The sequence below is a fragment of the Rattus norvegicus genome, chromosome 15 (genome assembly GCF_036323735.1).
Source record: "Rattus norvegicus strain BN/NHsdMcwi chromosome 15, GRCr8, whole genome shotgun sequence".
NCBI lineage: Eukaryota > Metazoa > Chordata > Mammalia > Rodentia > Muridae > Rattus > Rattus norvegicus.
In genome coordinates, this window is record NC_086033.1 from 15963900 (window position 1) to 15989541 (window position 25642).

The 25642-nt window shown below is 47.6% G+C and overlaps 1 protein-coding gene across 4 annotated transcripts in view; it reads right to left on the bottom strand.

The window, feature by feature from the left end:
- Ptprg (protein tyrosine phosphatase, receptor type, G) overlaps positions 1-18682 on the bottom strand; it is a 683913-nt gene extending 665231 nt beyond the window's left edge. For 2 of the 4 annotated variants that reach the window (XM_063273946.1, XM_063273945.1), the window contains exon 1: positions 18486-18600. In XM_063273946.1, coding sequence (XP_063130016.1) covers positions 18486-18586 — 101 coding nt within the window. In that variant the 5' untranslated portion in view covers positions 18587-18600. Of the gene's footprint in view, positions 1-18485 lie in introns of all 4 variants that reach the window. The other 2 variants (XM_063273947.1, NM_134356.2) reach the window with 2 other exon arrangements.
- Between the last annotated feature and the right edge of the window lie 6960 nt (positions 18683-25642).

A 25642-nucleotide genomic window follows, 5' to 3' on the forward strand; every position in this document is an offset into this window, starting at 1 on the left:
TCCTCCAGTCACCTGTCAACCCAGCCTCAACAAGGGGAAGCTTCCCAACCGAGAGAGATGATGGATCTCACATCATCTGGCTCAAATACTGGAGCCTAGAGAAGAAACCGGTGACCAGCAAACCCTAGTCTTTATACTGCTCTCCTTCAAGAGTGCAGAGAGCCTCCTGGTCAAAAGAGGGGCCTATGTAAGCCCTGAAAGAATCCATACTCAGAGAGTAACCAAAATGCACTGATTATCTATATCAATGTCTATATCATGTGTATACTATATATATGATATATATACATATGTATACATATAAATCAATATGTATATATAACTTGTATATGTATGTCATATATGCATATATATCATGCATATACATATATACCATACATATATAATGTGATACATTTCAGATAATTATATATCAGATATCTCAGTGACTATATATAGTATATACACTACACACACACACACACATAGTGTGGAGACTATATCTAAATACTATGGCATTTTATATACTATGGTGCGCGCGCACACGTGTGTGTGTGTGTGTGTGTGTGTGTGTGTGTGTGTGTGTGTGTATGAGTATGTAGTTTGCAATGACAAGCACATACCTGCTAGGGGCCAGTACTTGTTTACAATACTCCTAATTATGCTTACACCAACTGACGGAGTCTGGACTATGACCCTATGAGCCAATCTTATCAGTGAAGAAATCTGGAACTAAAGATACAGCCCTAGTCCATGAAAGCTAGCAGCTACTCAAGTCTCGTTCTGAAGATCATTATGACAGTTATAAGAGCCTTTCAAGGTGCTTCTTCACGGCTGTGGGTGCCAATGAAGTCAGTGAAGCCAGCATCCGCTGCCAGGCATCCGGATACCTGCAGTGAGCATGTGCAAGGAGGGCACCCAAAAACTAATCACTGTGTTGCATGAAGAAGCCGCTAAGACACACGGCAGGCAAGGGTCCACATCCTGAAGCCCTGTGTCTCAGCCCTGTGACTGGGCTGCTCTATGTAAGGTCAGCCACCTCCCATGACTACCTCTGCTCACCAGCTCCCTACCTCCTGTGCACATAGGAAATACCAGCCAGGCTTTAGAGTGTTTACAAACCACTCTCTCCTGTGTGGTTAAAATTGATTATCAGCTTGACAGAAGCTTGAATTGCGGAAGCGATAAACCTCTGGCCATCTGCGATTCTCGAATCAGTTCCCTGTGGAGGGAAGACGAAGGCACCCTTGCAGAAGCCTTCCAGCATCAGCATCTCTCTCGGTTCCCTGACTGGATATGGCGTGATCAGCTCCCTCGTGCTCTTACCAACAGGACACCCTTGCCATGACGGACTATACTCTTGAGCTGTGAGCTAAACCCTTCCTTCCTTCCCTTAGTTGCCTTTGTCAAATATTTCAATCACTGAACCAAGAACAGCAACTAATACAGGACCATATTTTATTTCTCTTCAGTCCCTGAACACCTGGTCTGAGTCAGACCTCATTTTTAAGAAAACAACAACATCGACAACAACAACAACAAAACATTATTTGCATTTACACAGTGGAAGAAATAACCTCAACTTTACATATATACAGGAAAACATGTTATGTTATGTGGAGACTACACGCAAACACTATGCCACTTTATTTAAGAGACTTCCACATCTGTGCCTTCTGATGTCCTTGTGAGTACAGGACCCCGTCTCCAGTAGGTACAGGAAAAAGAGGATCACAAGTAGAATGGGGTGCACAGAACACACTGTTTCAAAGACCCATTGGGTTAGCATGTGCTGGAGACAGAAACCAAACATATCCTATGCTTGGAGCTGAGAGATCTCCACCTGCAGTCGTTTAAAAGAGAATGTTCACCGTGGATTTTAACCTTGGGCCTCAGTTGGGGGCAGTGTTTTAGAAGGTTATAGGACGCTTATGGCTGCTGGAGGAAATCCATCACTAGGCTAGGCAGGCTGGCCAGCAGAGCAAACCTGGGGCTCCCTCAGACTCCACCACCCAGAACTGGAATTACAAGCTTGTTTAACACAGGCTCTAGGGACTAAGCACAGATCCTCATACTATGTGACGACACTTACCCACTGAGCTCTGTTCTCAGCCTGGCAACATAACACTTTAATGAGATGTTGTAGGAACATGTATTTCATACTGAAGTACACCTCAGACCAAGGTGTACATCCCCAGCAGCCATATGAGATTAGTGGCCACTGTACCAGGTGGAACACCTCAAGTGGATTCCCAGGAAATTACCCAAAACCACTAGAGGGGACCTTTAGGAAGACGAAGTCACATTCAGGAAACAAGCACAGGATTGTTTGATGGCATCAAAAAAAAAATGGTATGTGCCAAATACCAAGAATGTGTGTCCTACCTTACAGAAGGGAATTCCTCAAGCTCCCGGCACTCCCTCCAATTTTCTCTTATAAAAATAACACCCACCGAAGGACCAGTCAAATTCTGAGAGATAGGCTACCATAAAGGCTGATAAAGGTATTCACACTAAACACAAGATACTCCACCAGGCATAAACAGAGGAGCGGAATCCACTAAGTCAGTCACGGGTTTTAAAAACTGCAGTCACTCAGCCCATACTTAACACTTAACTTAAATGGCTAAGACTTCAAAGAGGCGTCATTGCAGAATACAAAACAGTCCTGTAAGAACCATAATCTGACGCAAAACCTCTGGGCTTTGAAGAAAGGGAAAATAGGTGAGTAATTTTAGATCCCTAAGCCTCCCTCTATCAGCCGATCTCACCAATTAGAATATGATGTAACTGCCATCAAGAGATTGGATTCCTTGTTCCCAAATAAACAAACCTGAGTCAAATATGAAACCAATGAAATTCCATGGGCCAGAAAATCCTAAAAATTGCCCATGTGTATATGTGTTATGTGTGTGTGTATGTGTGTGTGTGAATATATATATATGTGTGTCTTAGTATAGCACAGGGATGGCACGAAAGTCCTCTCCTGTGCCTCATTCAGGCTTCCGGAGCAAATAGCTCTATGATTGATTAGCAATGTCTGCCACTACTACAGGAATGGGAACCCTGAGACAAATACCAGCCCCTGACCCCTGTGTAGAAAGAAGCCATTAGGTGCTGTGTTCCTCTCAATGAGTCTGTCCTATGCACCTTGAGGACATGATGGGATCCCTATTACCACAGAGCTATCTCACAACCTGAAGGCACCCTCCTCATGTTGGTAATTTCAGGCATACACTGGCATAGTATACTGTATAAGTATACGTATAGTATACATAGTATAGTGTATTAAGTAGGAAGAAAGCCCTGTTCTTACAGACCTGTCCTTCAAGCTGATGAAAAAACAGAGCAACTCAAGCCTTAGCAGCTGCTATGGTTGGAGGCTAAGATTCCCTCTGAGGTGCCATGTGCTAAAGGTTAGATCACTCATAAGCTCTTCCCTCCTTTTAAGGTGACAGTGTCTAAGACATGTGATCACAGCAACAGAAATCGTGACAAATTTTGGCCAAGAGAACGATGTCCCTCTGTCTACTTGCTGCTGTACAAGAAAGGCAGAGCAGAGCCTGGGATCATCCAGAAAAGCCAGCTCCTCAGTCGTTTTGTCAGCCCTGGGGTCTCTGCTCTCCCTGAAGTCCAGCTCACACTCCGCTCCACAGAGCCGCATAGGGTTAATTGAGAGCACGCTTAGGCAAGCGTTTGTTTCACAAGTGTGATGGTTGGTGGTGACTACTGATTTGGCCTGATGCTAAATGTTCGGGAGATTAGGAAGTAGAGCTCTGGGCATGACTGTGAGGAATCTGTCCTAATCCATAGATCAATCCATTGATGGATTCACAATATGATGACATCACTGGGAGGTGGCACCAGTGGAAACACCCGGGTAGTCTACAGTGTGTGAGAGTTGTCCAGGCCTCTTCCTGTAAGCTCCTGCTGTGTGCCTTTAGTGCTTTGCTTCCTGGCTATCATGGTTTGAGCCATTCTGTTCTGCCACACCATCTGGTCTATAGGGCTGGGCTGCTCTGAAACTGTGAGCAGAAATAAGTAATTTCTCCCAGAAGCTCTTCGTGATAGGTATTTGGTGAGAGTGAAGAAGAGCTCGTTGATACAGTAAGTCCAGAGAAACAGCTCTAACAGGCAGGGCTTTTCACAATATTCAAACACACAGCTCTTTACTGGCCATTGGCAGCCATGTTTCACTTGACTCTTCTGAGGAATCTAGAAGGTTGAAACCCATTGTTTCCATTCGAAAGGTAAGAAAAAACCAATAAAGGCAAGCCACTGGGCAAAGACAGTGAGGGGTGACGCTGAACACAAGTATTTGCCACTGCCCTCTCGGCCCCTTAGCACCCTGCTCAAAGGCCAGCAAGCATTTAAGAACTCTCTCCACAGCCTCCTTCGTTCATGTGGCAAGAGCACCGGTTCATCAGCTAGGTCTTTCTAGGAATCAATTTTTCCTCCATTTTTATATCAAGAACAAAAGCAAAGATTTCAAGCAGCTACTTCCTATCCAGTAAGAAACTTCACTATCGGAAAAGTTGAGCTTCTGTAAATCACAACCTAAAGAAAATATGTGCAGAAAAACCTCTAAGGCCAACCTACCCACCTCTTATTATGGTGACTAATTTCAGTGGCTTCTTACAAATTGGCCAATTGAGAAAATGAGGGACTGATGCTTATAACTCTCCACTAATGGCCTTTATCCACATGCAAGTAAAAGAAAATAGCTTTAGAAAAGAAAACACAGGGAAGTGATGTGAAATAAAATGGGGCTGGCATCTGGCGTGTTCTAGAAACCTCGGTCTCTGCCCACACACACACTTGCTGTCACCATGACGCACTGGTCAATGCAAGCCACAGGCAAGGTACTAAACACGGTGGCCAGCTAGCACCTGTCACTGAGGGAAAGGTCAGCTGTGACAAGCCCTTCTCCTGGACAGCCTGCCCAAAGCCACTTCCAGATAACAGATGAACTCCATGTCTGCATTCCGTCAGCTGAGGCTCAGTCTGCTACTGACCACGCATCCCTTCTCCTAAAACAACCAAAGGGAAATGGCAGGGCCAAGTTCTGACTAATCCTAAAACCAAGGGCATTCTTGACACACTGACCACTAGTTGGAGAGAATTTATTTCACAAAAAAAAAAAAAAATAATAATAATAATAATAATAATAATGGGAGGGATTGGTAGCAGTACACCTACTATCACATGACCCTGCTGCTCCAAACATGTATCTGGCTTAGACATCCTGGGGGCCAGCAAAAGAACAAAAGAAGGTACAATCTCTCTCCATCTCTCTCTCTCTCCCCCCTCTCTCCCCGCCTTCCTTCCCTTCCCCCTCCCTTCCTATCTCTTTCTCTCCAAGTTCTCACTCTATACCGCAGGCTGGCCTAGAACTTGTAATCCTATTCTCTGGACTTACAGTGTCCGTCATTCCAACCAGCTAGCATTCCCTATTAAAGATGGATGCCAACCACCGTGACATTTGCCCTCAGAATTCTGTTAGGAAATGTAAACTTGGGTAATGCCAACTTCTCAGAAGATAAACAAATGTGAGGTTTCTGGGCACACAAAGCTATTGGAGAGCGTTGAATGCCCTGGGGCCCTGTCAGAATCTACTCCCTCTTCTTCACCCTTTGAGCCCTCAACTATAATAGCTGCCACTCTACACTGACGACACAGCAGAGGGGAAGAGAGATGGGGCCCTCAGGAGCATCTCAGCAAGTCCCTCCCACCTTCCCTCTGTCAATCAAAAGCTGCCCGCAACCTCACTACGAAGTTCAGGCTTCCAAATCTTGGTCTTGATTCCAGGCTGAAGAGGGCACGTGATGTGCAAGTGAGAGGACTGAGTTCCATACCAGCACCCATGTGAAGAGGGAAAAAAAGAGCTGGGAGCATGCTGTTTGGGAAAGAGTAGGAATAACTGAAGCTCGCTGGCTGGTAGTGTCTCTCCAGATTCCACGAGCGTCTCTGTCTCATGGGAATGAAGCAGGCAGTGGTAGAGCAGGACATCCCATGGCTTCCGCTGGCCTCCACGTAGGCATACATACATACATACATACATACATACATACATACATACATGCATACACACGCAGCAGGCACACGTGGATACACACTCACATGCATGCACGTACACACACACCTACGTGAACGCAAAGCAAGGTCTGATTGTTATCACTATAAATCCATTTACCAAGTACTGGAGAGGGCAGAGGTAAGTATGAAAAAATGAAGTGCCAAGCAGCAGGCTAACATTGTATCTCTCATGCTTATCTATCAGACCTTACCACACCGACCATGGCCTTCGTGAACCGCCCCATCCAAATCATCCCACAGTTAGGTAGGTAGAGGAAAGCGGCAAAGGTGTTAGATTGGAAACCAAATGAGATTTTCTCCAATCCCTGGTTTTAGCTGATTAAGCCCACAGTTACTAAAGTCTCCAATAGAAGTCACCACACTACCGTGAGATATTCGGAGAGCAGGACATATTTGAAGCCAAAAAGGGGGACGAGGACAACTGTGACAGCTGAGCTAGGCTTCACGTGGCAGACTGACAGGAATGAAGCCACATCAGCAGCAGAGAATGCACGTTCAAAAACACACGTGTGTGCAAGTGCACACAAGCAGTCCAAGCAATGCAAAACCCTACACAGCTTGAAATAAAAACCGTCCCTCGGTGAGCGTTCACCCACACCAAAGCAGCAAACATCTCGAGAGACCAGCCTAGTCTTGTAAATAATCATTGTGGGCCAGGTGTGTGCCCCATCCCTAGGGGGCAGCCTCTGGGTGTTGCCAAGCAAGAATAGGGACTCCTGGTTGCTTTTATCTCCTCGGTTCTAATGAGTAACCCTTTCGTGGGAAGCTGCTGCATGGGCAGGAATTGAAGCTGATGCATCGCTGTCTCCAAGGTGCTCACAAAACTGCCAAGCAAGCTGTGGGATCCCAGAAGACATGTGCTGACTGAATAAATGTAAACTATCATTTCTGAAAATTATTTTTAGCTTTTATTTTGTGGATTTTTGCGTTAACTTACTAGTTTGTGTGTAAGGGTGTCTTGGCTGCATGTAAGTCTATACATGCACGCCTGGTGCCCTCAGAGGCCAGAAGATGACATCAGAGTCCCTAGGACTGAAGTTATACTCATTGTTAGCCACCCTGTGAGGGCTAGGAATCAAACCCAGGTCCTCCAGAAGAGCGGTCAGTCCTCTGACCTGCCCTCTTCTGGCCTCCTCAGGCACTGCATGAATGTGCTAAACAGACATGCATGCAGGCAAAACAGCCATAAAACTTAAAAGCCTCCAAAAACTGTGTTGATATGAGCAAACTTACATCTTTTGAACTGTATTTCAGGATCAATAAGATTGAATGCTTAGTCAAAAATCTAGAGGCCCTGAGGCAAAGAAGTTGGGGCAGGCTAACCTTAGCTATATGATAAGGCTTTATCTCCAAAGAAAATTTGGAGCAGGGGTGTAGCTTGGTTGGGAGAATGCTTACCCAGCATGCTCAGGCCATGGATTAGATTCCCCCAACCCACATAAATGGGGCACGGTAAGATACTCGTCTAATCCCAGCTCTTAGAGGTAGAGATAGGAGGATCATTAGTTCAAGATCATCCTTGGCTATGTCATGAGGTCAAGGCAAGTTTGGAATATGTAAAGACCTACCTGAAATATTTTTCAATTTAGCAAAATCAATAAACAGCCAAGGAGAGAAGTACTCAGCTCTTACAATCCTGTTTAATCGATTAGTACCAACTCGATAGTAATAGTGATGAAACAATCGAAGAAGGAGTAAGAAATGTAACTTCCTATAGGATTAAGTAGCAGTCAGGATTCCAAGTCCCTGTCCGCCCTTTTGCACTGAAGTTCAATGGGACTAGTTTCCCTTTCACGTGCTGTTGCTCCACCAGCAGCGGCTGATTCAGTCACAGCAGAAAAGCCATGGGACTCACTCAAGCCTCCAGCCTCACCCATTTCCGCCAACCCTCAAGGATGGAGATCAGCTAGACAAGGCTCCCCTCCAGTACGGATCAGGCTCCTTTTCTGAACAATATCATGAGGTCACGCCCTGGAACAGCTTTGCCCCGCCCACCTCACTGTCAAGTGAGTAACTCACATGCCTGCAGGCAGGACTGGGGATAATGGCCCTCTTGTTCACCACTGTAACACCATCCTGTCCCACAGGTGTGTTATCTGGGGTTTTGTTTTTTGGTATGATTGCGCTCGCTCTCTCTCTCTCTCTCTCTCTCTCTCTCTCTCTCTCTCTCTCGCTCGCTGTGTGTGTGTGTGTGTGTGTGTGTGTGTGAGAGAGAGTGTGTGTGAGAGTGTGTGTGAGTGTGTGAGTGTGTGTGTCTGTGTGAGTGTGTGTGTGTGTGAGTGTGTGTGTCTGTGTGAGTGTGTGTGTGTGTGTGTGTGTGTGTGTGTGTGTGTGTGAGTGATATCTGGTTTTGGGTGTGCCTGAGTGTATGTGTGTACATCACATACAGAAGGAGCCCTCCTAGGTCAGAGAAGGAGTTGGATTCATTAGAACTCTAGTTACAGGTAGCTGTGAGCTACAGTGTGTACAGTGTGGGTCCGTGAAACGGAATCCGGGTTCTTTGCAAGAGCATTAAGCGCTCGTCATCACTGAGCCAACTCTCCAGCCCTGTAATTATGTTTCTAAAAAAAAAAAAAAGGAAAAGCAAAAGGTCATAAATCAGTGATAGAGCGCTTGCCTATCATACACAAGCCCGAAGTTCAGTCCCCAGTACCCGTGGTTGGGAAGGGGTGTGGACAAGATCCAGGACCCACACACCATACCGCTCCCTAGGAGAGAACGAGGAAGCAAGAAGAGACCAGAGAGAGAGGATTCCTTTTTTAAAAGACTGTTTTTTACTGTCTGTAATTATGTATAAGGGGTCAATGCACACTTATATTCAGGTGCTAATGAAGACTTGAAGCCTTGGATCCCCTCGAGCTAGACTTATTACCTACGGTGCGTGCTGGGAACCAAACTCTAACTCTTGGCAGAAGAAGTGTGGGTTTTAACCATTGAGCCATCTCCCCAACCCCAGGGAGAATACTTATTTCTTTTCAGTATAAGGATTGAACCTAGGACTTCGAGGATGCTAGATAAGAACAGAACACCTCCAGCCCTCTTCATCTTCAGAGCAAGATTCTCACAAAGGTTCCCGTGCTCCAGGCTTGGTCTCACCTCACTAGGATTGTAGGCCTGTACTACCAAGCCAGTCCCCTGCCCCAAAGACCACCCCACCTAGAAATATCCTATAGCAAGAAAGCAAACCCAGGACAAGTTTACCCACAGAGTGCAGGATGCATAGGACACAAGGGTCACAACCCTCCCAAGAAGCCAGTGAACCTTAAAACTGCAAAAGAATCTTAGAAATGGTTGAGCTAAAGATGATAAAAATAAACTCAAAGACATCAAAGTCTGGGCTGGGGATATGGTGTAGCTGATAGAATTCCCACTTAAAGAGAACCATGGATTCAAGCCCCAACACCACTCACACGCCTAGGAGAAGATCAGGAGTTCAAGGCTAACTTGGGCTACATGAGCTCCTTCCCACCGCCCACAAAGGAAAGGAAAAAAGGAATAAAATAAAGGTCTTGAGTAGGATCCCACAGCTGGTAAGTAGGATCCTTAAAGCTTGTTTTACACTCAAGAAGAAGAAAAAAAAATCGAGAACCCACATTATCTTCTGCCAAGTCCAACTAACTCCCTCAGCCCTGTTCCTCCAGCGCTGGGTGATTCAGAACCCCCGGCCCACGCCTTGCAATACACAGGATAACGAAAGACACAATAGTCAAAGCCCCAGCTGGTTCCCAAGTTACAAAGAAAGCTGGGTGTGCTGGCGAATATCTACAGTGCCAGCATTCACTCCAGAGGCAGGAGGATCACAAGCTTGGGCTGGTTTAGGCTCCTAAGCAAGATCCAATCTCAACAACAAAACGATCTCAAATTACAAATTATAGTGGTTTGAATAAGATGCCCCCCCTTGCGTCTAAAAGAGTTCACCTCTCCTGCCTACAGAATAAGACACAGAACTCTCAGCTCCTTCTCCAGCACCATGTCTGCTTGCACAATACCATGCTTCCCACCACGACGATGGTCTAAACCTCTGAAGTGTAAGCCAACCCCCAATTAAATTTTTTTTTTAAATAAAAGTTGCCATGGTCGATGTACAAACAATAAAATTCTAAGACACAAACCAAGTGATTTTACACTATTTACATAATTTACATTACCACCAGGAAATTCACACACTATGCACTCCCTAGCCAAATAACTGAAGCCCTTATGTCTACTACTCACAACCATGGAGAAGGCAGGAAGCCAAGTGGGTTCCCGTGCAGTACACTCTTAGCTCCTGAGCCCTCTCTAGGCCACTCTCCCAACTATGCTTAAAAAGCTTAAAATGACTGTCTAGAGGGACTGGGAGCATGGATCAGCTGGTCAAGTGCTTGCCTTCCACACCAGAAGACATGAGTCTGATTCCCAGAATTCAACTACACAAGATGTTCCTGGTTTTACAAGCTTGTGAACTCAGTGTTTGGGAGGTGGAGTCAGGCAGATCCCTGAGTCTCCCTGGCCTAGTCTGGAAGGCAAGCTGCAGGCTAAAGAGAGAGAGACCTTATCTCGAAAAACAAGGTAGACAAGGCCTAAGAAGTAGCACCAAAGTATGACCTCTGACCTCTACTTACCCCTGCACACACACATGGGCAGGGGCCATTCACGGAAGCACACAAACTAACTAACTAAATATTTATGTTTTTAAGTTAGGAAAGATCTTAAAAGCTATTTCCTCACTCATCTGGACTCTGCTCCTACGCCTAGTAAAATGCTAATGGCTGCGCCCTTCATCCAAAGTCATCTAGATAAATGTACATATCTGATTTAAAGGAGCAGAAGACTTTATGAGGCAGTCAGCGTGAGAAGCCAGACAGCTCTTTAGATTCACACAGTAACTGATAGGAATTCCTCAAAAGTATATACCCACTGCCTGATCCAGCAACCTGCCTCTTAGCTCGTCAGAAACATAGTATCATAGGCCCAAAAATAAGAGCACTTGTCCTATTTTCTCTGAGGAAGTGTTACATATTCCATGAACTGTGCTTTAGTTTCTCCTTTTTCAGTTGTTAGATTTCAGCAGCCAACTGTGTCACTTTGCTACTCCCCCAAAATAGCTCGACTGAGTAGTTTAAAATCACATTTTGTTGTTTGGCCAGAAAACCACTGCGCTATGCTGACTTCAGCCTTGGGAACTGGAAGGGCAGGAGCTGTGGCTGGCAATGCGTCTCCTGCACAGACTGAAGGTCCAAGTCTGTTAAAGTACGACCTGGGTGCAAAAGGAGAGCAAATACCCCGATATCACTGCTGGCACCCCCTTAATCCATCCCATTAAAACCCAAAAAGACAGTCACAGAGCAAGAAACACATGCTAAGAGCTCATGGAGTGGTGGAGCAAATGGTGATGTCTGTCTGACACATGACCATGAAGACCTGAGTTTGGATCTCCAGCATCAACATGAAAAGCTTGCCTCAGTGGCACAAGTCTGTAATTCCAATCCTGGTGAAGCCAAATCAGGGGCATCACTGGGGCTTGCCAGTCAGCCAGTCTGGTCAATCAGGTGAGCCCCCAGGTTCACCAAGAGACCCTGTTTCAGATTACAAGGTAGAGAATAATTGAGCCAACACCTAACAAAAGCGTCTGTCCTCTGCATGCCCACACTGACCCCCTCAGGGTGCATGTAAACCACTCCTTGTCGCCAAGGATCAGGAAGATTGAGATCTCAGGCCTGCAGGAAGTTTAGAAAGCAAAGTACAGGACAGAGATCATCTCAGACTTCAGCAGGTAGAATGCATGGCCTTTAGCCTGCCCTGCCTTTTCCTCCTCCACAGTCATGTTATTAAATAGTCCTCCTTTTCTGGTCCAGTTTCCTCTTTCCAAACACTCCTATCCAAACTCTTTCACATGCATAAAAGGAAAAAAAATGGTTGATTTACGGAGTTATTATTTACTATCCACAGTGCTACATCCTTAAGCACATCCCGCCCCCCACCCCCCAGACACACTTCACAAAGACTTTAGGAGATGAGATACTGACACTCTTCCTTTGCATAAATGGAGAGAGGGGAATAAGGCAGAGAAGAGGAAAATAACCTGTTTATGGTGTCACAGGCTGCACTGGCAGAGGGATGTTGGCTCTAGACGACAAATTTCTACCAACTTCCCTATACGCCTGTACAACTCTCAATGGCAATCTAGTTTAGGGAATAAATAATGCTAACACTAATAAATCACTAACAAGTTCCGGGCTCCCTTCTGTGCTGTTAAACCGTTCCGTAGCTCTCACTGAATGACTGACAAGAAGGAAAGGTCTCCAGCAAGGTGAGTTGCCTCCTACACCTGACCCCAAGGACAGCAGTCACAGCCCAGTTTGGAAAGAGAAGGCAGGCGCCTGCAGGATGTGATCAGCCGGCGTCCCTCATCATCATTTCAAGAAGATTTTTCCGAATTTTTTTTTAATATTAGTACTATGAAGCACAATCGTCATAAAGCCCTCAAGCTTACACAGGCCTGAAGACATCTTACATCGAAATGATTTTTTTTTCTGTCAAAACAGCAAACGTTTTGCTATAAATGATTCTAAGTAAAATGGCCCCTCCAAGGCTAGGTGTCCCTAAAGGGCTGGTCAACCCTCTAGCAATACTTAAAGCTGTAACTCACAGCCACCACTGAAAAGGATAAGAATCCTTTTCACAGCTGGACATTGTGGTACAGAGGCAGAGGCAGGTGGATCTTTATGAGTCTGTGGCCAACCTGGTCTACATTCTACAAGTTCTAAGCCTGAGTTGATACAATGAAACCTACCCCCACACACAAACAAAGGTCATTTCCATGGTCTGAATGAACCATGAATCTGTTACACACACACAAACATGCACACGCACACACCAGGATCCATTTATTGTAAGGTAGCTTCAACCTTGCTGTTTAACTGTGGATGACAGACACACTTCAACTTCTTGACACACATAGTCACCTCCACCTCCCAAGTGCCACCAGGCCTAGTTTATGCATGCTGGGGTCCAACCTCAGCTTCACAAATGCCAGGCCAGTTCTCTAATAACCCAACTACATTCCCAACCCACCTAGGTCTTTTTTGCAAAACGTAATCCATCTATTCTTGCTACAAGATACTTACCTTTTAAAGACATTAATGTTTATCTAGTTCTGAGAGTTTGGAACCAAAGAATTGAGAAAAAATGGGGGGAAATAAATACAGGAGTTTGAAACGTGCTTATCTTTTTGAGATTTCTTTTTTCAATGCTAGGAATCAGACTCAAAACCCAAAGCCACAATGACACCCATTTTATGTCCAATACCACATAAATGTAATATCAAAAATAATTTCAAGTGAAATTGATATCAGGTACTCTTTCACAAAGGGACACTTGATTCTGAGGGCACAGAGAACTGGCATGACTTCACATGAAGTTCTCAGCCCGCAACATGGTTGCTCTCATGTCTGAAACTAGGAACAAACAAATCTGTCCTGTTTTGTTTTGTTTCATTTTGTTTTATTTGTTTCACTTGCTTTTGCTTTGTTTTGTTCTGTCTTTTGAGACAGGGTTTTCCTGTGTAACAGAGCCCAGGCTACCTGGAACTCAACTTATAGATCAGATAGGCCTCCAACTCGCAGAGATCCTCCTGCCTCTGCCTCTTGAGCGCTGGAGGACTGTGATCTTTAACCCCGCCAGTACTTCCTGCAGACCTAGAGAAGCCAACATTGGGAGAAAATGATCCCACTTAGTGCTGAGCCAAGCGCAGTGACCAAAGCCAAAATTCCAGGCCTGTGGAGAACTGGCTCTCCTGAGACCAAGTTTCACTCCCTCTACTGCACATGCTACTACCTTGACCTAGATCAAGTGCAGGGGGGAAAATGAGCACAGAGAACTTCTTCCTTGGCTTTACTTTATTACTAGAAATACACGTCTTTCATTCCCTGTACCGACAGAGACAGAATTCTAGAGCCAGTGATAACCACTCAGCACCCAAGAGTGGTCACCCTGGAAAGCAGGGTAGATCACAGGCTGCCTGGAGAGTATCACCACTATCGATGGAACTTCGATACCCTGAAGTCTTCGTATAAAGCCTTAAGTGATAAACACAGGAGATATGGCCCAAGATGAAAGTGTTGTCACACACCTGTCACCTGCACCTTGCACGACACTGACCACAGGCTACCGTTTAAACACTAGACGGAAGAACACAGAATAAAAGCTGCCAAGAACGAAAGCATGCCTTCTTTTTACCACAGAAGGCACGTGCTACAAGCCAGCCCACCTGCTTGGTTCCGTTACCTTTTCTGCACAGACAAGGTTCAGGGGGTGCCACACTCCTTCTGTAGCTAAAGAGATGGCCACAGGAAAATGAGAACAGGTTGAAAGGCAGTCCAGGTCTCCGTAGAGCACCAACACTCCTTTCAACAAATTCGTGCATGCAAGTGAATTTAATGTGAACTCAGGAGCAACAGAAATGCTAAATCTGAAGGGTGGTTTGGGTTTTTTTTTTTTTGTTTGTTTGTTTGTTTGTTTTTATTTTGTTTTTTTTTGTTTTTTTTTTTTGTTTTTTTTTTTTTGTTTTGTTTTTTGTGGTTTTCTGTTTGGGGTTTGCTTTTTCTTACAGCATTAAATCATCAACACTCCCTGGACAGCTTCATGTAAGAAACGTCGTCTCTGCTTCATTATCCACAGTGCTACTCAAAGCTCTTCTTTCCAAGATACCCCCTCTATGTTGGAAGTCTCAGGTAGTGCTTCTTGTATCTACCTATGCTCGTTAGTCCGTATGCCCGTTTGTGTTTGTGTTCTGCCATCAGCAATCCTCTCACCATATAAGCAAAGTCTAGGAGGGGATACGGAAGAGTTGATTCTATAATCATGTCAAAAGATAAAGAAGTCTTCTCTCTCACAAGAATCGACTGGGGTGGAATGAGAAGCCTTTCAGATCTCACCCAGCTTATGAGAGGAAGACTAAGGGCTTCTGAACTCCATTCCTGCCTCTGCCTAAGGAGTCCGAAGCTGGCCACTGAGACACCCAAGTCTCACACACATAGTAAGTGGAGAAGCCTGTTGCTGACACTGGGCATCGGTGGCTCATCTAATCCGGACATGTCCAGGCCAAAAGCAGACAGGCTCCTGCTTCTCAAGTATTCCAACTGCAACCTGTTCGATGTAATGTCATCGTGACACAGAACCTCAAAAATCAAAGAGAATTACTCTGAGGGCCGAAAGAAAAAGAATCATTTATGACTCTGTGTGAATGGCTAAACAATGCAAAAATAGATTGTTTGGGGGACAAAAGCTAACCCAGTCAAGTAATACACTTTACCTGATGTCAAAGGAGGTTCAGTTCCCAATGTCCAGGGATAAAGATCAAATGTTTAAATCAACTACACTCAAATTTTATTTAAAATTATATGTAGATACAGGGCCTGTAACCCCCATCCCCCCACCCACCCCCGCACACTCGAAAGCAAGAGGGAGGATCAAGGGTTCAAGTTCTCAGTCTAGCTCAGGTTAGAGCCCCCCTCCCCTCACATACTGTCTTGGAGGTTGAGAGTCTGGATTAAAAACACTGACAATTGTTGAGACTTGGGGAGAAAATGTCTAAGAATCCACTAAGTTGCCCCATGTTTTCCCCATACTAATGGTTTAGATTTAGAAAAGTACAGTGTCCGCTGTCATGTTTGATAATACTTCCCCTCAGCACTTCGAAGATATCATTGGTAGTACCAGCTGTGGCAGGGATCCCACACTCCCAGCGCTGTTCCGAGCTATAACCCTGCTTCCGACCGACCGCTGGAAAGCACCCAATCCCTAGCTGCTTCCAAAGGCCTCCCTAAACCACAGTAACTGAATTCTGAACAGGAGCTGCGGGCGAGGGCTCACAGGCAGCTGAGAAGTCGGTGGGATTCTGAAAACAAACAAAAAAATAACCAGTACGAGATTTTGGTTAAGAACTCACAAGGAGGAATCTAATTGAAAACCAAAAGCTGAAATGGTTAGCTAAAATGTGTTTCTTAAGCTATGGCAGTAAAAAGCGCTGGATCCCAAAGCGACAACGGTCCTCAAGGGTTTTCCAGCCGACCACGGGCGGCAGCATTGAGCCGTGGGCACCGCCTAGCGCCAGATGTCGCAGACCCTCAGCCTGGGCACCTGGACGCCTGCGCCCCGACCCCTCGGTGTGCAGGTGGTTGAGCCGTTCTAATGGAGGCATAAGCTAGACGAGTGGCTCTGGGGCGCCCCCTGGGGTCCAGCGGCACCTCACCACCCTCGGGAAACCTGAAGGCAGCATAGCATCTCCCAGGGCTGTGACATTTTAACTTTGCCTGATTCCAAAAGCTGTCTTCCCTGTGCCTCTAACAAATACCCCTCCGCTCCCGGTGGAGGGTACCTGCTAGTTACTTCGAAGCCTGAACAGGGACGGAAAATGAGGAAAACTGAAACAAGGCGGCAACCCTATCGGTCCCATACTAGGCTGCAAGCCTCAGATACCAGAGGGAAGAAAATCATTGTAGAAACACTGGCTACAGCCCAGGGAGGTCAGTCAGAAGTGGAATTGGAAATGTCTATTTTGCAAGGCTGCTTCCCACCCCCTTTATGAAAAAGTGACCCTTACTAGGCTCAACCTCGGGTACACCCGAGCGCAGTCAGCTTGGCAAGTCCCTGACAAGGGAGGTTGGGAGAGGGGAGAGGTCTAGTCAAAGGCAATGATTAAAAACAAATGCTACCCAATGGTCTCTAAGGGAGAAGGGTGCAGATTCTCAGAGGATGTGCTCCTCAGCGTCTACTTCCATAGAGACAGGACCCTAGTGGGTAAACCCCAGGCCTCCTAGTGAGTAGGCACGCGCACCCTCGCCGAGCTCTGTTGACAGCACCAGAGACAGGAGGATGCACCGAGGAAAAGGAGCCGAAAAACCGCAGTGTTTTGCCCTCTGTCGCTCACAACCACCCTCAAACCTTCAAAGAGGGAATCACTCGCTGCCAGTCCCCTTAGAGAGGATCCCCGGGAACAGTGAGGGTCCTCGAGCTTGGCTCCTGGGTACACGACAGGGTTGGGGGTACCCGCTGCACCAAAACTCTGCGCTCTGGTTGCCAGAACACAAGCTATTAACCAAGGAAAACGGAAACAGTGTGGCACGTTTCTTTTTTTCTTGATTAGAATAACCGCCGCCTCCAATATTCCAGAACAGGCAGATGAGAAAGCAGAAAAACCGGGTGTCCTGTCCTTAGGAGATCGAGGAAAGAAAAGCAAATCGCGCCCTCTCCCACCTCTTTCCCTGAGCCAGGAGAGAGGACGTGGCCTTCACCCACTGAGAAGGAGCTGGACAGCTTAAGCGAGGCTTGAGCTGCAACCCTCCGACTCTGCAAGAGAAGAGGAAGGCGGCTGGCCTATGCCCTCACGAAGTGGGGAGGGTGTGGGCTGAAGGCTGGAAGTGGAGGGTGGCCGAGCTGCACACCGCTACGTGCAATGATTTAGGATTGTCGAGTGGCCAATATTGTTCCAGCCTTAACCTGGCTAGAAAATGAGCGGGTCTGGGTCTGGGTCTGGCATGCACACTCAGCCTGCAAAAGGGCAAAGATGAAGGGAGGGAGGGCGCGCCAGACAGAAAAAAAAAAATCTGCCCGGACGCCAGAAGCTACCCAGCTGTCGACCCGCGCTCTGCACTTGGACCCAGGCAGCCCAGCCCAGAAGAGTGATACAGAAAGGGGCCTCGAGCCCAGTGAGTCAGGGATCTAGCCAAAAACTCCCTGCTCCCTGCCCTCCCGAGTCTCCCAGGCCCCTCGCGTCCTGGGGGCTGCCTCCCGTTTGCACTGAGGCGTAGCCTGCACCTCAGCCCGGAGCAAGGCTGTTTCAAACGAGGCGGCCCCGGCGACTAGAACGCCACGCCGGCTGCTCCCCACATCCTAACTGCTCTGCAGCCAGCCTCCGCCTTCCATCCCCAAACATCTCCTTCCCCCCTACAAAGGGTCGGAGGGATGCAAAGTGAGCCACGGTTATGAGCTCCTTCTATCCCCGCAGAAGCAACGGGAGCACCCCCAGATTACTCAAACCAACAGAGCATCCTTCCCACAGCCAATCTCCCCAGACATCCTGCAACTCTAGCCCTCCGGATCAGCTCTGTATCAGCAAAGCAAGTCGCCTCCCCCCTTCCGCCCTCCCCGACTCCAGATGCTTCAAGCTTCCCAAGCCACAGTCAGAGCACATCTGAGTCCCCGATCCTCCTTTCCAGCCCGCCACTGCTTCTGCCCTCTCAGACCATCAGCCTCCTAGAACATTGCCGGAGCCAATGAAGCAGAGCTCTCTTTCCTCCTCCGTAGCCCGGCCCCCCTTCACCCTCTCCGCGGTCCCTAGACTGGCGCCCAAGCTCCGCGCCCCGGCGACAACTCCGCATACCCCGCGCGCGGGCTGGAGCCGCGTCCCATCGGCGGCCCGCACTTACCCGGGAAGCACACCACATAATGGAGCACAGAACTGGTGATTTTCAGGAACAAAATCCACCAACACGGTTCCAGTAACCTCCGCATGTCCGAAAACGCACATCGAAAAGAGAAAGGCAGGGGGGGTAAACTTGTTGAATAAGTTCTTGCTTCCGAGCGAGGCTCCGCTAAGCCTGGAGGCTTTCTCGGCTCGCCCGCCACACGGCCCCCAACACACACTCGGCGACTGGTCCCGCAGGAATCCGGGAAGCTGCCAGAGCTCCCGGAAAAACCTCAAAAAGTGACCGGGAATGCAAAGCTACGCTAGGGACGATCCTCTCGGAGGAGAAGGGCTCCTCTTCGCTCAGAGACGATCCAGCCGATAGGGCAGGGCGAAGAGGAGGCGCACGGCGGCACTGCCCGGGGCCGGGAGCAGGCAGGGACCGCGGGTGGCGGCGGCTAGGAGCGGAAGAGCCCCAAGTTGAGTCGGCAGCGCAGCGCAGCCCAAGAACCGGCGGGCGACGGAGGGGCTGTGTGCGGCGCGGCGGCTCCGGGCTTCAGGCGGGCAGCTCCTTCCAGGGCCCCGGCAAGGAAGGAGGCATGTCTGCGAGCGGGGAAAGGGAGGGAAGCGGCGGGGCGGAGCGCAGAGCCCCCCAGAACAGAAACGGCCAGTGGAGAGCAGGGAAACACAAAGGATCTCAGAGGGGCGCCGGGGCGAGGGCGCCTTCAGTCCATGCTCCCGAAAGTTGTGGCTCCGGCGCAGGCTGGGGAGGAACCGAGAGCGCGGGGCTGGAAACTGGCCATGCCTCCATACAGGAAGTAACATGTGAGCATGGATCCTGGCAGAGACTTTAAAGCCGGCGAGCGGGCGAGCGAGCGAGCGATCTGGGGGCGCGCGGCGGCGGGGGCGCGCGAGCACGGGCGCGCGGTGATGCGCATCCCCGAGCTGCCGCCGGCGGGGGCGCGCGTTGCACTCTCTTAAAGCGGCCGCGCAGGGCTCCCACTTCCAAGGACTTGCACTACTCTCCTCTCCAGGCGTGCCTAGGGCTATGGGTGTACGTTTAGAGGAGCTGGTAACCCAGGCTCCGTCTAGGACAGAGAAGAGAACCTCAGCCTTGTTCGGTCTGCGTGGCTTTGCTCCATTTTTGAGTTCTTAAAGGCGAAGCGTTTTGCTTGGATTCGGAGAGATCCCTGGCCTGGTTCATGAATCCCGGACTTGGGGAAGGGGAAAGGGTGGCCCGGTTGAAATTGGGAGAGAGGCGGGACCAGCAGCTATCTTTTTCATGGACTGGGGACTTCCGTGTGGCCTCACCACCTTGACGGTGCCTCGGCGGGGTGTACCTCCGGCGTCCCTCTCCTGCTGCATTCCGGGACTAAGAGACAAAGCCCAGCGGCCTTTGCACTCAGGTTTCATTAGATTTGATTTTTTTTTCTTCCTCCTTTCCGAGCTTCCATTGACAGAGTTTACTGCTGGGAGATGAGGCAAGGGATCGGGGGTTGATCCCAGGCTAGCAAAATCCAGCCCCAGTCCCACACCCGCTTTCCCTAAACCACGAAAGTCTGTCACGGAGTTCTCCCAACTCTCGGTTTCAGGGAGAAGGTGGCTGCACCTTGGCCTGGTTAGGCAGAGGGCGAATGAAGTGCGCCTCTCACCCGGGGCAAGAGAAAGCAGCACCCCGGGGCAGGACTGGTTTCCCGGCAGCTGCTCTAGGAGATGCGGCTTAAGTAAGCTACAGGGAGAGGCATCCGGGGGAAATGCAAGGACTAGGCTTATCTGTAATGAGTTTTGTCCCTTGGCTCTCACTGAGATCTTTATCGCTTGGGCTTCTCCGCAACCTATTTTTTCCTCCTACGTTGGTGCTAAAAGTGAGGCAGGCAGGTTTTTTTTTTTCATCAAGTTTGTAATTGAGCCAACGTAATTAGCCATTTGTAATTCTTTTCATAGTTTTCCTGCCTCTCTTTGAAAACGATATGGACATGTTTTTAAAGTGCCCCCTTGTCGTTTCATCCCACCGCGGCACTGTCCCACACCCACTAAAGCAGCCCAACCGGATGTTCTTTCGGTTTTCAAATAATACACAGATGTTCTGAGAGCCTGCGGCATGGTGTGATTAGGAAAGCAGTTTCGCACCCACAATTCCAAAGGAAAAACCTCTGAAAAGTTACGTTTGGGGTGCAAAACTAGTAAATGCCAGGAAGTTCCTGGGGAGGGCCCCCAGATCTATTTTTAGCCAAACCCGGGGAACACCCTCCCTGGGCTGGGCAATGAAACCAATCTGTTTGCTTTGGAATTTGATTCTTCCTGGTTTTGTTGTACTGGAGGGTCGCTCCTGAATGCTTATGATCACCAGTTCCCTTGATAAGATGTGTTGGAGGGGTGGATATTCCGGTGCCAGTAAGAGTGAGATACGTTCAAATGACGCTATCACCAATGACTGCCTCCTTCGAGGTGGTGCCGATTTTTAATGCTCAGTTGGTGGGACTTGAGTCCCACAGAGGTTAGCGACCTCGGCGGAGCTTTATCTGTGAAACAGCCATCCTAAGAGCTGCCCTTTGGGCAATGCTGAGTTCTTTCTATATACTGTTTGCTGGTTCAACAAATGAACTGCACATCCCTCTCTGCTGGGTACACTAAGAACAGGACATACCAGCCTGTCGGTCTCACCTGGGGAAAGTCACCGGAAGGCGTTTGAGAAGTCATTAAGTGTGAAAGCTGGAGCTCTCGCATCCCAGTTTGTTCAGCTTGGAAAGTGAATGATTATGCCTTTTACAGTGTACGAGACCCCTGTGCTAAGAGTTTACATCACTTTTGGTCTCTCTGGGCTGTTTCCTGTCCTGGTATCCCAGGCTGAGGTTTACCACAAATTGATATTGAAAGCATACATTGAGCTCCATCAGCCCCCACCCCCACCCCCACCCAGGTCTAAATGTTTTAGCCAGGCACATTAGCACATACCTGTAATCCCAGCATTCAGGAAGCCAAAGCAGGAGAATCATAACTTCAAGGCTAGCCTAGCATCAGAGCAAGGCCTTAACTCTCTGTTAAGTTTGCAACAAAAATGCACTAGCCTTCTACACAAATGAGTTTTCATTGTCATCCGATAACCAACTGCAAGTGAACACACAAGCCCCAGTTTCAAGTTGTAGTGGCAGAGAAATGACTAAGAGACACCCATACTGGTTTTCTACCTGGTAATTAGCTACGGTCCCTCTTGGGTGATATGGGGACTGCACAGTGCAGTGAGGAGAGCTGGAGGAAGGAGCTTGTCACCATGCTGACCACATAGAAACTCTGAACAAAAGCCACTACTGCTGATAACAAATCTTGCCCCCCAAGATGAGCAGCGGAAGTTTACACTCATTTTTTTCACAATGCATGGGGGCAGGGGGTGTGGAGCTCAGATGTTTCCTGGAGCTGAACCAAGGTGTAAACCAGGATGTCTCTGGAACTGGCAGGTTCTCTTCCAACCTCGTCCCAGAGAACTCAGCTCTCAGTGGTTAGAGGGCTACAGTCTTGTTTCTTGCTGGCTGTTAGCCAAAGGGTGCTTTCATTTACACTCCCTCTGAATCTTTGTAACTTCCTTTCAAAGCCAGTAAAACAATTCTCTGTTGTGGCTAGAATTTTGAAAGTGACTATCCCACCAGGTTTGTACTAGAAGACAGTCCTGTCAAGGGAGTGACCATCCAGCCACATGCCACGTCTCAGTCATTCTCGTGAAGAGGGTGTCACATCTTGAAGATGGGCATCTTGAGGAGCACATTAGACCCCTGCCTACCATGGGTCTTTGAGAATACCAGTGCCTGTTACTGTATGATGTCTTACAGTCCAATAAATAAAAAGTCTGATTTGCTGCCACAGACCTGTTATGGTACTCCTGAGGCTGAGACAGGAGAATCACAAATGGAAGACTGGCCTAGGCTGTACAGTGAAACCTTGTTTGTGTTACTGCGATAAAGCCAACTTGTGGAAGAAAATGGTTTATTTAGCTTACAAATAACACTCCCTCAGTTCTGGAGGTGGGAAGCCAAGGCAGGAACCCGGAGGCAGGAACTGAAGCAGAAGCCATGGAGCCACCTTGCAGTTTATTGACTTACTCCTGAGGACTGACTCAGCTACTTTTGTTTCTTCTTCTTTTTTGAGTCGAGACAAAGTTTCTCTGTGAGACAGCCTTGGCTCTCCTGGAATTTGCTATTTAAACCTCCAACTCACAGAGATTTGCCTGCCTGTGCCAACGGAATGCTTTAACAGCATGTGCCACCATGCCCAGCTCAGCTACCTTTCTTTATACAACCCAGGATCACCTGCCCAGAGCCGGCACTGCCCAAGGTCAGCTGGGCCCCATAAAATCAACTGTTCATCAAGAAAACACCCTGACCGCCTTGCCTGCAGGACAAACTTCCTCAGTTAGCTTCCCTCCTCTTCCCAGACCATCCTAGCTTGTTTCTCCTTGTGACCTGATGGTCACCTAAGTCCTCAGGGACACAGCATGTCTAATGAGTATCATAGGGCATACCATTAGTCAGGGAAAAGATCACAGTTCAAAGTTCAAAATTTGAAATGTGGTTTCTGCTAGATACCGGTTGCCTTTTTATCGTGGTCAACATATCACAAATCAAACCATCCTAAGTCAGGGGCCATTTATCTGTGCAGATGATGGTTAGGGGCAAAGGCTGCCAGGTCAGCTCAGCTGGGTTCTCCTGTTGTTTAGATTTGCAAACCGATGGAGTAGCCACTTCATGCTTTGGCTTCCTCGTGCGTAATATGGGAAAATAGCTGCCTCCACTCCTAAATAGAGAGGATTAAAGGGAATTAATATACATAAAGTACTCAGAGCAGTGCCAGATACCTAATAAGCATTTAATAAATGTAAGCTATTACTGTTATCTGTTCACACAGCAATGTGATAGAGAATGAACATCTGTTATTTTCTAGCTGCTCAGCTTCCATTGCTTCTAGAAATACCATCCCAGTTTTCCTTTGTGCAAAGCTCCAGATGGTTGCAGAGTCTATGCCCCGCCCCCCACTACATCTACCATGTTCACCCACCAGATCAGCATGGGCAAGGGACCTAATCTTAACCATAGGAGACTTCCATCCCTCTGGCCTGCCTGCCTATGTTTCCAGTCGGTACAATTATGTTCAGAATTTTCATGCGGTGGCTCAGACACACAACTCTAGTATTTGGGAAGCAGCAGGAATATAACAGCTTCCGGGTCTGCCATCCTGAACTATGTGATACCTTATATCCAAAAATGTAAAAGTAGTTTTTTTATTTGCTTGATATAATTGTCATCTCTAACCTAGGCCTAATCCTGGGAGCACCTACCTAGCCTCTGTACACTCTAATCTAAGCCTAGAATGCTTTCAGCCTCTGAAACTTACTGCTGAATAAACTCACCCTCTCTAGTTCTCCCTGCACTCTGGCTGGCCGGTTCAACTCAGCGCTTCTGACTCAAACTCCTCTCCAAGCTGACTGATTCCATCTGGCTTATCTTGGCCTCTGACTGAATTGCTCTGCTTGGCCTCATACTAACTTTGGTCACCAATATGTTCTAAACTTCTGGCTCCTTCTTATTCTCTGGCCAGACCTCTTAATTCTTCCCAAACTGCCCTACTAACTTGGGATCAAGTATACAAACAAATATGCTCTTGGGGACCAGTCATTCAAACCATCATAGTCGTTTTACATGATATAGTATGGGCAGTCTGGCAATGGCTAATGTGGTGGTTTGAATATACTTGGCCCATGGGGAGTGGCACTATTACAAGATGTGGCCTTGTTGGAGTGGGTGTGGCCTGATTGGAGGAAGTGTGTCCTATCCTTAAACTCCACCCAGGGTGGAAGAGAGTCTTTTCCTGGCTGCCTTTGAATCAAGGTGTAGAACTCTCCATTCCTTCTCTAGCACCATGCCTGCCTGCAGGCTGTCATGCTTCCTGCTGTGATGATAATCGACTGAACCTCTGAAACTGTAAGCCAGCCCCAATTAAACGTTGTCCTTTATAGAGTTCCCTTGGTCATGGTGTCTCTCCCCACCAATGGAAACCCTAACTAAGAGAGCTATCTTTAAAATGGAGAGATTGAGAATCTGTTAAGTGCTCCATGAGGAGACCAGATGCCTCGGCAGGCCAACATCATGCTGAAGGCCTGACGAGGTCCTGGAAAGCTGCTCGTTTTCCAGTTGTGTTGGAAGACTGATAAACCTGGGTTGTAATATCGGCAAGGAGTACAGTGGTGGCAGAAACAGCAACAGAGTAGATAAACATGCCAGCAAGATGCTGAGGGAACAAGGCAAAAAGGGAAGCTTTCTTCTAGAACTCCTTTGATGAGAGATGCTTAGACTAGGTCTTCTCGTTTAAATAACCCAATCAAGAAAAGCCCTAATAGATTAGCCCAGCTGTTTGTTTTTGCTGAGTCCAGAATTGGTTAAGTTGACAACCAAGATTAACCATCAGAGGTGATTCACACCTGCAATTTTTGTAATACAAGCCAGTATATTTTTCTCTTGGGAAAAGTATAACAAAAGAGAAAAGAAAATATCCAGGACCCACATGGCAGCTCACAACTGTCTGAATACCCATACACATAAATATAAAAAAAAAATTTGAAAGGTGTTTTGAAAAATGTGGGATTAAGGGTGGAACCCAGCCTTCAGAAAGCAGAGAGAAGCAAATCTCTGTGAGTTTGAGATCTGGGACAGCCTGGGCTACATAAAATCTCTGTGAGTTTGAGGTCTGGGACAGCCTGGGCTACATAAAACTTTGTCTTCAAAAACAAACAGAATAGGTGTGGTGGCTCATACCTTTAATCCTACACTCAGGAGACAGAGGCAGGCAGATCTCTGTGAATTTGAGGCCAGGACGGACTACATAGCAAGCTCCAGAACGGCTTAGACTACACAGAAAGACCCTGTCTCAAAAACCAAAACTGAAGAATCAAATAATGATATAAATATGACATATAAGGCTCTTCTGGTTACCAATAACAAAAGACTAAAATAAAGCAAGGCGAAGAAAGGAAGGCGGACTGTTGGTGAGAGCTGCTGGTGGGACTGAATCCAAGGCCTTCGACGTGGCTCCAGATTCTCTCTTCACCTTCCACGGCTTCCCAGGTTCCACTTCCTATCTGGCTGTTAGTGGTTGTTAACAGCAGACCTTTTACAGTGTTCTTACTGGTTCCCT